At 45.1% G+C, this 13,008-nt stretch overlaps 1 protein-coding gene across 1 annotated transcript in view; it reads right to left on the bottom strand.

Annotated features, from left to right (window-relative positions):
* Nucleotides 1-10,496, bottom strand: part of LOC102812280 (transmembrane protein 185A-like) — a 36,430-nt gene extending 25,934 nt beyond the window's left edge. Inside the window, exon 1 of the mRNA XM_006877998.1 lies at nt 10,443-10,496. Coding sequence (XP_006878060.1) covers nt 10,443-10,480 — 38 coding nt within the window. The 5' untranslated portion in view covers nt 10,481-10,496. The remainder of the gene's footprint in view (nt 1-10,442) is intronic.
* Between the last annotated feature and the right edge of the window lie 2,512 nt (nt 10,497-13,008).

Here is a 13,008-nt window from a genome sequence, read left to right as displayed (position 1 = left end):
AGGCAGGCTTGTATGGGCTAAGTGGGACAGAGCTGTATGCTCAACCCTGGAACAACAGGGCTCTGTGATACAGGGATCGAGGCATAGTCTGATTGAGTTAAAGAGGGGAAATAATGTTAAGATGATTGATTGTCTTATGGATATTTGTTTCCCTTAGCTACTTTTGTAAAACAGACACTTGAGTGGGGTAAAAAGGAATACCAGGAAACATGATTATAGAAAGCTTCTAAGCCTGTCTTCTGCCTATAACTGACTGGAATACCTAAAAGGGGTTCTAGAACTTGCCCAGTGAAACAGGAGGCTTCTTGTGGAGCCTTTGTAGTGCATAGGACCTCAGGTGGAATCCCGAGCCCCATCCAGGACCTTCTGAGTTGAGACATTCCCACTTGAAAGGACATGCAGACCAGCCCGGAGCAACTAGAGGAATAGAAGCTACTTCCTGAAAGAAAGACCAGCAGGAAAAAACAAAAACAAAAATGGCAGTCTGACTGGCTACTAAAAGGACAAACAAGTTGTTCGCTGCAGAGCCATCAAGGCAAGCAATCAAGTTCCTTTAGGACAAACGCCTCTCTAGGACTGAAACTCAAAGGGAACACACAGGAGGCATATAAGTAAGCTTGCTGGTGACCACGTTGGCCTACATGTGAGTGGAAGAGGGGGAAAGTCAGCAATGAAAAAATGGGCTGAGTTTCACTAAGTTCCATAGACTCCTGTCGACTTTGAGATGAGGGAGAGAAGAGGAAGGGCTGGTTGGTCTGAAGACTGGGGAGACTTGGGAACTCCTCAACCCATTGACACTGACCTAGTCACGGAGGGCTAGGGCTGAGAGTGAAGCATCCAGCAAATATGAAGTGAGGGGAGATACATAAGAACTGCAGATTTTGACCTATTTGACCATTTGACCTAGCTTCGATAGAGGAAGATAAAGAAATTTGATAAAGGAAGCAAATGCTTGAAGCTCTGCCACTGTTATTTCAAATGCCAGCAGGGTCACCCATGGTGGATAGGTTTCAGCAGCGCTTCTAGACTAGAACCCAAACCTTAGAGATCCCAACAGAATCATTGTCCAACTCAGCTGCTTTGGATGCATCATCAAAAGGGACCAATCATTAGAGCTAAGGGCTAAGCAGGCTGTGGGAAGCCCTCCGTGAGATGGACTGGCACAACTGCCACAATGACAATGGTTTGTTCTGTTGTACATAAGGAAATCAAGAGTCAGAGCTGATAAGACAGCAATACCAACATCAGAAACTATGTATTCTGGGAAACTGGGGGACTTGGAAGATTAACTTTCCTGGGAGAGCGAGGTGGCATGCAAAATCTAGGCAGCAGGTTGGGGATAGGGGAACTCCAGGCAAAGGCAATAAGATTTTTTAAACTGTGAGAAAGTATGTCATGTCCAAGGAGATGGAAACACATGGAATACATTCCGTATATCTTGGGAGGCAGGGAGCACTGGAAGCTGGGGAGATAGGAGAGAAGGCACTGGAGGCAACAGGGAGCCACTGAAGAATTTCTGAGCAAAACAGTGATATACTGTACTTGGTGGTGGTGGTCTGCCATGGAGTCAGTTCTGACTCATAGCGACCCTGTATAGGGTTTCTGAGGTTGTAAATCTTTACAGGAGCAGAAAACCTCATCTTTCTCCCATGGAACCACTGGTAGCCCAACTCATAATCACTATGCTACCAGAGCTCCTTCATAAGGTACTTAAGAGTGTACAATGTAGACTGGAGGCTGAAAGTCTATACAATTTATAATAAATTGACAAAAATAGGTTGAAAATTGCCTAGCCATGTGAATCTTTTGTAGTACTCATTTGTTAAGCAGTATAGTAAAGAGATTATTTGCATGATTTTATTTGAGTCCCATCTGGCCAATGAATAAGGAAGACCAGCGAAGAAAGGATGCATTTGAATAATGGCACTGGCAAAGAATATTGAAAGTGCAATCCAGGAACAAAAAAAAATCTGTCTTAGAATGTTCCTTAGAAGCCAGAACCAGTCACTGGAGAAGGACATTGTGCTTGGCAAAGTGAAGGGTCACTGAAAAAGAGGAAGACACTCAGGAAGATGGACTGACACAATGGCTCAAGTGTAAAAACTGTGAGGATGGCACAGGGCTAGTTAGTGTTTCATTCTGTTGTGCACAGGGTCGCTAGGAGTAGGAGTCAACCTGATGGCACCTAACAATAACAATTTGAGCCTCAGGTTTCTCATGGGCAAAATGCAGCTAAAACTACTTCTACCAGACAGTGGTAAGGTGAGGATTAAAATCACCTGCCAGAAGGCACTTACTGCAGGGCAGGGCCCCAAGTAGCTAATGCTTGGTTAGCTTCTTTCCCTAATATGTAAATCAAGGGTGAAACAGAACACTTGTTGCTGTTATGTGCCGTGGAGTCGGTTCCGTTTCATAGCGACCCTGTACAGGGTTTCCAAGGCTGTAAAACTTTACGGGAGCAGAAAGCCTCATCTTTCTCCTGCGAACAGCTGGTAACCCTGTGGTTAGCAACCCAATTCGTAACCACTAGAACACTGTTGTTAAGTACAGTGGAGTCAGTTCTGACTCATAGTGACCCTGTACAGGGTTTCCAAGGCTATAAATCTTTACGTGAGAACAAGGCCTCATCTTTCTCTCATGGAACCGCTGGTAGTTTCAAACTGCCAACCTTGAGGTAAGCAGCCTGATTCGTAATCACTACGCTACTAGAACATTTGTTGTTGTTGTTGTTGTTAGGTATCATCAAGTCAGTACCGACTCATAGCGACGCTATGCACAGCAGAACTAAACACTGCCCGATCCTGGGCCAATCTCACAATTGTTGCCACGCTTGAGCCCACTGATGTTGCCACTTTGCCATCTTGCTGGGAGTCTTCCTCTTTTTCTCTGACCCTCCACCTTACCAAACATGATATCCTTCTCTAGTGACTGGTTGACTGGTCCCTCCTGACAATATGTCTGAAGTACCAGAGGACGAAGTTTGGCCATCCTGGTCTCCAAGGAGCACTCTGGCTGCACTTCTTCCAACACAGATCTGTTGGTTCTTTCAGCAGCCAATGGCACTTTCAATATTCTCCTCCAACACAATAACTCAAAAGCATCATTTCTTCTATGGTCTTCCTTAGTCACTTTTGATGCACATAAGTTTGTAATTTTTAGTATGTCCCAGTCATCTATTTTGTCTACTTTTATCTGTGTAATTTTCAAGATGTTTGGTAGTCTGTGTGTATACCCTGAATTAGAGCCCTCACATTTGTCCCTATTGTTTCATTGATGGCCTTCATAATTATGGGATTCACATTTAGGTCTTTAATCCATGCTGAGTTCGTTTTTGTATAGGGCGAGAGATAAAGGTCTCGTTTCAATCTTTTGCATAGCATATCACTTTCCAGTTTTGCCAGCACCATCTGTTAAAGAGACTATCTCCTCCCCATGCAATATATCTATGTGTGCACCAGGGTTGTATTCTTTCACCATATTTATTCCATCTGTATGCTGAGCAAATAATACAAGAAACTGGATTATATGGAGAAGAACGTGACATCAGATTTGGAGGAAGACTCATCAACAACCTACGATATGCAGATGATGCAACTGTGCATGCTGAAAGCTAGAGGACTTAAAATACTTTCTGATGAAAATCAAAGACCAGAGTATTCAATATGGATTACATCTTAATGTAAAGAAAATAAAATTCCTCACCACTGGACCAATAAATAAATTATGATAAATGGAGAAAAGATTGAAATTGTCAAAACCAGTGATCGACACTCTTGGAAGTAGCAGTCAAGAAATCAAAAGACATATTACATTAGGCAAATCTGCTTTGCAAGACCTCTTTAAAGTGTTCAAAAGCAAAGATATCAATTTGAAGACTCAGGTGCGCCTCACCCAAGCCACGGTATTTTCAACTGCATCACATTCATGTAACAGTTGGACAATGAATAAGGAAGATCTTAAAAGAATTGATACACTTGAATTGTGTTGTTGGAGAAGAATATTAAAAGTACCATGGACTGTCAGAAAAACAAACAAATTTAGATGTCTTGGAAGAAGTACAGCTAGAAAGTTCCTTAAAAGCCAGGATTGTGAGACTTGGTCTCTCATGTGTCAACCATAATATCAGGATTGCTTGGTATATAGGCAGTTTGACCAGTCCCTGGAAGAAGACATCATGCTTGGTAAAATGGGGGGGTCAGTGAAAAAGAGGAAGACCCCAAGGAGATGGACTGGCACAATGGCAGAAGCAATAGGGACAGGCATAACAAACATTTTGAGGGTGGCAAAGGACTGGACAGTGTTTCATCTTGTTGTACATAGGGTCGTTGAGAGTTGGAACCGACTCAATGGCATCTAACAATAACAGTATCATAAGACAGAATTCTGGTATGGGGCTCTGGGATAAATAGTGGGCTGCTAACTACAAGATCTGCAGTTCAAATTCACTAGTCTCTCCTCAGAAACCCTATATGGGGTCGCTATGAGTTGGAAATGACTACATAGCACTTAACAACAATGGTATTATAAAAGAGAAAAGTTCTGAAATACACTTTTTTATAATGTGGCTCAGCAACCATTTTTCCAATTTTTGTCATAGCTGGTAAAGTACAAGTCACCAGTCCATTCAAGGCTTTGCTCTGCAGTTCTAGCTCCCGTGACCCTAGGACCCCGGCATCAGGCAATATTGGGGCACAATTCCTTGAGTCAGAGGAAGCTCCTCTTTTATCATCTGAAACGAAACACCTCCTCCAATCAACTGTCTCTCCCCTACAATAAAGATTTTCTTGCAGTATATCTATATGTACTCAACATCCACTTATTCAACACACATATTAATTGAGCACCTCAAAATACCAGCTCTCAAAGAACTCACGGCCAAGAAAAAAATATGTCACTATTAAGTAATGGGGATGAATAAAAAAATACAACCACCAGAAATTATCCCTTCAAATGAGACTTGTCTCCTTTAAACAGTTGTCTTGGGAGGCAATACATGAATTTCAACGATGTTTGCAAGCATGCAAGCTGGTTCCTTTCAATATCCTCAATGGTGCCAAATCGTCACTGAGAGTCAATTTTTGGAAATAGCCAAAAAACAATCAGAGCCAAGTTTAGTGAATGAGATGTATGATTAAACTAGGTGGCACTATTTTGGTTCAAAATTAATATATGATTATAAAGCAATGAGATGGATTTTCTTAAATAATTTGCAAATTAATCCAAAGGGAATTCCAAATGAGTAACAAGGAGCATGAGCAATAGAATAGGTATATAAAAGCATCACTGCTTTTCCCAAGTGATGTCATTGAATGATACTCATTTGGATGTGCAAAGTCGACATAAACTTTGGTCTGCTCAGTTACTTGCAACTCATACATGGAAAGTCCCTTAGTATACTGGCAGCACTGTGTTACTGGGGTAGGAATGGCCATTAAATGAGCAAGGTGGCATGGCAGACTTTGAGAGGAGACTGAACACTTACTCTTTGTGTGACTCTAGGGAAGTTATAATCTCTCCAACACTCAGGGACCTGAATACCAGGATGATGTCCAATCGACAAGAGCTATAAAACTTACAGATACAAAACACCTACCTGCATCATGCCTGGCACATAGCAGGGACTCAGTCAGTCACAGCTACTGTTACCAAAAACCTCATTGAAATCACAATATTATAGGCAGCTTGAGATAACAGGGCAGATAATGACATATGGGTGATGAACAGGACACTGGCAGAACTGACTAAAATATACACAGATGGGTTAGGAACCTGCTCCTTAACAATGATATTTGGAGTAAGTGTTTCGCACCAAGTTTACCCCGTTATTTTGATTTGATTCTGACTCAGAGCAACCCCACTTGTATCAACGTAGAATTGTGTTCCATAGTGTTTTCATAACTGTGAATTCTCAGAGGCAAATCACCAGGCCTTTCTCCTGAGGCACCTCTGACATGGTTCAAATTGCCAACCTTGCAGTTATCAGCCCAGTGCTTTACCATTTCTGCCACCCAGGTCTCCTCACACTAAGGATATGGGACATCATTTGCAGATTTCCTTCCATCTGACCCTTTCACTAGTGTCCACATATAGCAGGCCTTTCATGCACACTTTGTCCCAAAAGACAATCCTGCCCTCTGGTCTGACAAAATCCAACAAAGAACCTTCCAGACCCCAATCAACATTCCCTTCACTTGGGAGCCTTTAGGGACTGCTCAAGGCGGTTCAAGCTCACCAACCGCTCCTTGGAAACCCTATACAGGGTCTCTGTGAGTCGGAACTGACTCAACGGCACTTAAGAACAACATCCCCAGATCCCAACTCCCAGCTACACCTCCAAATCAGAGCTTGTCAACTCTGTATTGTTCTGATAGTTTGCCTATTCTATGAGGGGGACCCCTAGTCACGAGGCTGATGGGTCCAGAATATTGCAGCCTGGGTAACTAAAAATCAGGGCTGGATCTTTTTATGATCATGACCAACCAGTTCTGGGCCAGATGAAAACAGGCAGGAGGTCAGCTGGCAGGCCTGTGCATCTGAGTGTTGACACTGAAGTTTCCAGAGTCCTGCCAATGCAAGCAGCAGGTCCTGAGTCCCCACAAGCAGTAGTAGGCTGCAAAGGAGATCTGTGATCATCCGCAGGCCTTGGGACCTATCACACCATGACAGTGACTATTTTTGTGACAAGGACATAACTGTAAGGTAGAGGCAAACACATTTTGCCTTATCATCATGGTTTTTCCCATCTCTACAAAGGAATGGCTGGAATCTGAAGAAGCAGAGGGTCAAAGGAAAGATAACCAGGCTTAGATCACTAAGAAGGCAGTGATTAAAAGTGGGAGCAAGAATCATTCATCCATTCAACATACATTTATTGAGCCAAGTACAGAAGACGCAGTGATGAGCAGAGTCATGGCCCTGTCCTCACTGCGCTTCTACTTTAGTAGGGGAGATGGATATTAATGAAATAAGCACACATATATAAGGATACAAGGATGTATTCTGAAGGAAGAGTAGAGCATATTCCTGGTCAGGAAAAGACAGGGAAGCTTCCCTTAGGAAGAAACAAGAGAGTGGAGGATAGTTAAAGGTCAGGAGAGAAGCGAGGAAACCATTCCTGAGAAAGAAAACAGAGTGTCAAGGTCCTGTGGTAGGAGGGAGAGGCTGAATTCATTCAGAATTGGAGGCATGGAGGAAGGAAGGAGCAAAGTTTGAGGCCCCAGAATAAGGGATGTTCCTGTCTTCACCCCTCAGGTTACTCTCTAACTGCCTGGAAGCTTGGAATAAGAGTAAAGAACCATGACAAAAACTAGGTGGCCCCTAAGATTTACCAATCACCCACTAAAATACCTGACCACTGTCGTCTTCTTGAAATAGCTGTGAGGTAACAGCTCCCTTCCACCAACCTGACACAGAAGCTGCAAAATGGTGCCATTGAAAAGAGCCTTCAGTGTCTCAAGAAGTGATGGCTTTTAATCCCGGTAGAATTGCTGTTGTTAAGTGTCATCAACTCGGTTCTGACTCTCACAACAGCAGCTGGTAAGTTTGAACCGCTGACCTTGTGGTTCAAACCAACCTTGTGGTCCAGTGCTTATCCTACAGAATTCTAGGTAGAATGAAGACGTTGATAAATCTGTTGATGATTACTACAAATGTTTGTTGTTGTTGGTAAGTGTCATCAAGACAGGTCTGACTCCTAACAACCCTGTATAGGGTTTCCAAGGAGCAGCTGATGGGCTTGAACCACCGACCTTACAGTTAGCAGTCCAGTGCTTATCCTACAGTGCCACACAAGGACTCCACAAATATGTTAAGGCAACCAATATTTCACTATGAAGGAACACTGGCAGCACAATGGCTAAGTGCTCATATCTGAACCAAAGGTCAGTGGTTCAAACCTACCAGCTGCTCCATGGGAGAAAGATGTGGCAGTCTGTTTCCATAAAGATTTATACTCTTGAAAACCCTAGAGGCTGTTCTACTCTGTCCTACAGACAGAATCGACTAAATATCAATGGGTTTATTGACCAAGGAAGGAGTCCTGGTGGTGCGTAAGTTAAAGCGCTCTGATGCACACCAAAAGGTCGGAGATTTGAACCCACCAGCAATTCTGTGGTGGGAAAAAGATGTGACAGTCTATTCTGGTAAAGATTACAGTCTTGGAAACCCTATAGGACACTTCTACTCTATCCTACAGGCTTACTATGAGCTGGAATCAACTGGACAGTTTGATTTTGTGGATATTTCATTGTAATTTTCAAATACTAATTTCTTTGGGAAAAGAAAAACAAATTAAATGGAAAAATGGTTAAGGGCAGCAATGGTTAAGGGCAGCAAGAATATGCTTTAGGAGTCCTGGTGTGGCGTTGTAGGATAATGCACTGGACCTCAAGGTCGGCAGTTCAAGCCCACCAGTCACTCCTTGGAAATTCTAGACAGGGTTGCTAAGAGCCAGAACTGACTCAACTGTGCTTAACAACAACAATATGCTTTAGCAACTTTGTTTGCCTGCTAGATCACTTGAGGCAGTTCCCTGTGGATTCTGAGTGTCTGTCACATGGCAAACAAACCATGGCACTTTCTATTTGTTTAACACGTTGCAATCAATCATTAATTCAGCCTCACTCTGTGCTGAGGCAAGGACACAAAACCAGTGAGCTTTTAGTTATCTTTCTCATCACCCCTGCTAAACAATGAAGACACACAAGACTAATCCATGCCTGAGCCCAAGCCTCACCCCTGGGAGCAGCAGAGGCCACGCTACATTTCGTTCTGTTCCCTACTCTAAATATGCTGCTCTTTGCAGAGCTTCAAGTGCAGCAATAATGATGACTGGACCCTAACAGGGACACTGTGTCCCAGACTAGAAGGAAAAAGTCTTGTAAGATTGCTGAAAGAGAGTAAGTACACCTTTGTAGTTGTTGGTTGCTCTTGGATGGCTCCAACTCATGGTAACATTGTGTATAACAGAAGGAAAGCTGGCTGGTCCTGGGCCATTTTCACAATCACTGGTACCTGGCAAGTCACAGTGGCTCAGTGCTTGAAATCTCCCCATCCCAAAAGATGCTCTGGTAGCGTAGTGGTTATGAACTGGGCTGCGAACCTTAAGGTCAGCAGTTCGAAACTACCAGCGGTTCTGCGGGAGAAAGATGAGGCTTTCTGCTCCCGTAAAGATTTATAGCCTGGGAAACCCTGTACAGGGTCGCTATGAGTTAGAACCAACTCCAAGGTAATTAACAACACCAAGGACACTGCACCTCCCCACACAGGCACACACACACAAGGCTTCCTTTATATTTCCAAGGAGCAGCCAAGTTAGTGGTCTCCCGAAGGCTCCCACAGTGCGGTGCTGCACAGCCTATCTGCACCCTGGTTCCACTCCCCGGGGGAGCGGGGGTTGGTTTCGGTTTCTTTTTCCCCACCCCCAAGCAGGGGCTTTTCAGCACAGGGCCTGAAACACAAACCCCAAGGCCATCCAGTCAACGGCAACTCACAACCACGCTGTATAGGGTTGTTTCCTTAGCTGGAAATCTTTTCAGTCTCCATGGAGCGGCTGGTGGACTTGAACCACCAATCTTGTGCCTAGGAGTTCAGTGCATGCGTGCATGACTTCCCTTTAACAAAGAAAGGAAGCTGCTACTGTCTTCAAAGACACCTAAGACAACAGTGAGCTCAACCTTATTATTACATATTTTATAGTTTACAGTGTCCTTTGACAAACATCGGACTTATACAGCACACAGACCAACATGCGGGCAGAGAAGTGTACGAAGGAGTACACCATGCGACCGGTCCAGGGCGCTGGGGACAAGGAGACGGGCAGCAAGCTACCGGGGAGGGTGGCAAGTGCAAAGGCACACGCTGGATTCCTGAGCCGGTGTCCGTTCCTCGCTGTCCAATGGGGAACCCGCAGCTGAGAAAGCACACAGGAGTTCTCCTTCCTGAGATGAAACTCCAAGCGAAGACGGCTGCGAAAGCGCCTTGGGCAAGCCCGCAGGCTCACCAGCAAAGGCATTATGTAAGGGCTTAGCACAACGCGACACCAACTCCACGGGTTCCACCACTGCCCAGCCAGCCATTCAACAAAGGAGCAAGCGAGGGAAGGAGTGCGGGAAATCCTCCAGAGCCGCAAGGAACCGGAGGAAACAGCTGGGGTGCAGGACGCGCGGAATGGGTCCGGGGCCCCGGGCCCGCTGGAGCACCGAGGCCAGGGGAGGGGAGAAGTGCTACAAGAGGTGGAAGTTGTGAAAGGCAAGGAAGGAAGGGGAGCCGAGAGGGGTGGCCCCTTGGGGCCAGGCTAAGGCCTGGGGGTTCTGCTCAGCGGGCCGGAGAAGGGAGCGGGGCCGCCTGGCTTCCAGGAGAGCCACTGCACCCCGGAGGCCCGGGGCCGCGCGCTGACGCTGCAGCAGCCCGCTCGCCCGCCCGCGCGAGCCGCGCCGCCTCACCTTGGGTTGAAGTCCTGGAAGAGGCCCCTCAGGTTCATGGCGGAGAACTTCACCACGGCGCCCCCGCCCCCGCCCCCGCCGCGCGGCCTGCGCGTTACAGCCGGTCCATGGTGCCAGCGCAGCCGCTGTCTCTGCTTACGCTGCTGCCGCCACTACCACTACCGCCCCAGAAACCTGAGCCGCCGCCTCACCGCGCCCCACCGGCTGGGCTTCCGTAGGGTGGCGCGCATGCGCCGAACCCCTCCCGCCGCAGCTCCGCCCACCAGGCTGCGAAGAGTAAGGAAGAGCACACGCCCCCTGGCTGGCGTCCTGGGGTCCAGTGACCTGGTCTTCCCACTGGCGGTTCGCCTGACCCACGCTGCTTCTGGATTTTTACTCCAAGGAAGACTGAGCCTAGTCTTTCGGGAGTAACACGTGGGCGCTCTCATCCAATGGCATCTGTCACACCTGTCAGTAACTTCTAAAGTCTGTATTTCCACACCTTTCCAATCTGCAGACTACCAGGTCTATTTATGAAGGAGCTTCCAAAAGTTTGGGGAAAATTCCATTATCTTTTCGATCCATTTTTTTCCATGAACTCAACTCAGGTTCCCAGGAACCAGAGGCGTCACCCTCCCGCCCCCTCCCCTCACCCCCCATCTGGCCCTCTGGAAGTCCACTCCCTGATGGCAGCAGCCCTGTTCTTGCAGAATGACCAGACTGGAATTCAGAGTCTCCCTCACTTCTAGAACAAAGTTCAGACCCTCCTTGAGCCTGCCTGGACTCTGTGGTCATCACACATGTGGCCTCTTCCACTGCTCAAGGTCATCCTCCTTATAGCTTCATCTTCCATGGGCACATTCTTTGAGCTTCATACGTAAAATTTTGCGCTATAAAACAGAGAGGGTCAAACCTACTTCCAAAGGTTGTTGGGAAAATTGAATGAGATACCATGCACAAGTACCCAAGGAATGTTTGCTGCTGCTTGGTACTCTTTTTACTCCATTTACTTTTGGAATCCTAGGATACACTGGGAAGAAGGACCTGATGATCTACTTCTGAAAAGAAATGGCCAATTAAAACTTTACAAATAGCAGCAGAACATTGTCTATGCCAAGAATTTTGGAAAACAGCTACCTGGCCAACAGTATGGAAGAGATCCTATTTGTGCCCACTCCAAAGACAGGTGATCCAACAGAATGCAGAAATTAATAAACAGTATTATTAACATCACACACAAGTAAAATTTTGTTGAATATAATTCAAAAATGGTTGCTGCAGCACATTGACAGGGAGCTGCCAGAAATTCAAGCCAGATTCAGAAGAGGACATGGAATGAATGAGAAATATCATTGCTGACATCAGATGGAACTTGGCTGAAAGCAGAGTATACCAGAAAGATACTTACTTGTGCTTTATTGACTAAAAAAGTGGATAGAATGAATGTAAAACTAATGTTCTCCCATGTAAACTATCACATAATTCACAATAAAACATAAAAAAAAAAAAAAAAAAAAATAGGCATTCAACTGTGTAGATCATAACAAACTATGGATAACATTGCAAAGAATCAGAATTATTTGCAAACTATGGATAACATTGCAAAGAATCGGAATTTTGTACACAAGAACCTGTGCATAGATAGACCAAGAGGCAGTCATTCAGACAGAACAAGGGGATACTCTGTGACTTAAAATCAGGAAGCGTGTGTCGTGTTTATATCCTTTCACCATAGTTATAAAATCTGTATGCTGAGCAAAATAAACCAAGAAGCTGGATTATATGAAAAAATATGGCATCAGGATTGGAGGAACAACTTTCGCAGGTAGTACAGCCTTGCTTGCTGGAAGCAAGAGTCCTTGAAATACTTACTGATGAAGATCAAAGACTACAGCATTTAAGTATGGATTGAACCTCAATGTAAACAAAACAAAGATCCTCACAACTAGACCAATAGACAACATCATGCTAAATGGAGAAATGAATGAAGTTGTCAGGGATTTCATTTTACTTGGATCCACAAACCACTCCTACATGAGCAGCAGTCAAGAAATCAAGCAACACATAACATTGAGCAAATCTGTAGCAAAAGATCTCTTCACAGTTAAAGAGGAAATGTATGATGTGTGTCTAACCAAAGCGATGGTATTTCAGTCACTTCATATGCATCTTAAAGCTAGACCAGAGAAGAATTGATGCATTTGAATTATGTTGTTGGGGAAGAACATTGTAAGTTCCATGGACTGCCAGAAGAATGGACAAATCTGTTTTGTTACAAATACAGACCGGATGCTCCTTAGAAGGGAGGATGATGAGACTTCCTCTTAGGTACTTTGGGCATGTTATCAGGAGGGACCAGTTTCTGGAGAAGGCCATCATGCTTGGTGGCATAGAGGGAAGATGAATCTACACAATGTATGTGATAATAGGCTGACATATAGCAACAGCTGTGGGGATGGCACAGGAGCCAGCAGTGCTCCCTTCTGTTGTACATAGGGTCACTATGAGTCAGAACCAAGTCAATGGCACTTAACAACTTAATAGAGCAGGACAGGCCGACAGCGAGTGACCTAGTCTGCCATCTTCA

This window comes from Chrysochloris asiatica, unplaced genomic scaffold (genome assembly GCF_000296735.1).
Source record: "Chrysochloris asiatica unplaced genomic scaffold, ChrAsi1.0 scaffold00819, whole genome shotgun sequence".
In the NCBI taxonomy this organism is placed as follows: domain Eukaryota; kingdom Metazoa; phylum Chordata; class Mammalia; order Afrosoricida; family Chrysochloridae; genus Chrysochloris; species Chrysochloris asiatica.
Note: the sequence above shows the minus strand (reverse complement) of the source record. Positions and strands in the feature narration are given on the sequence as shown.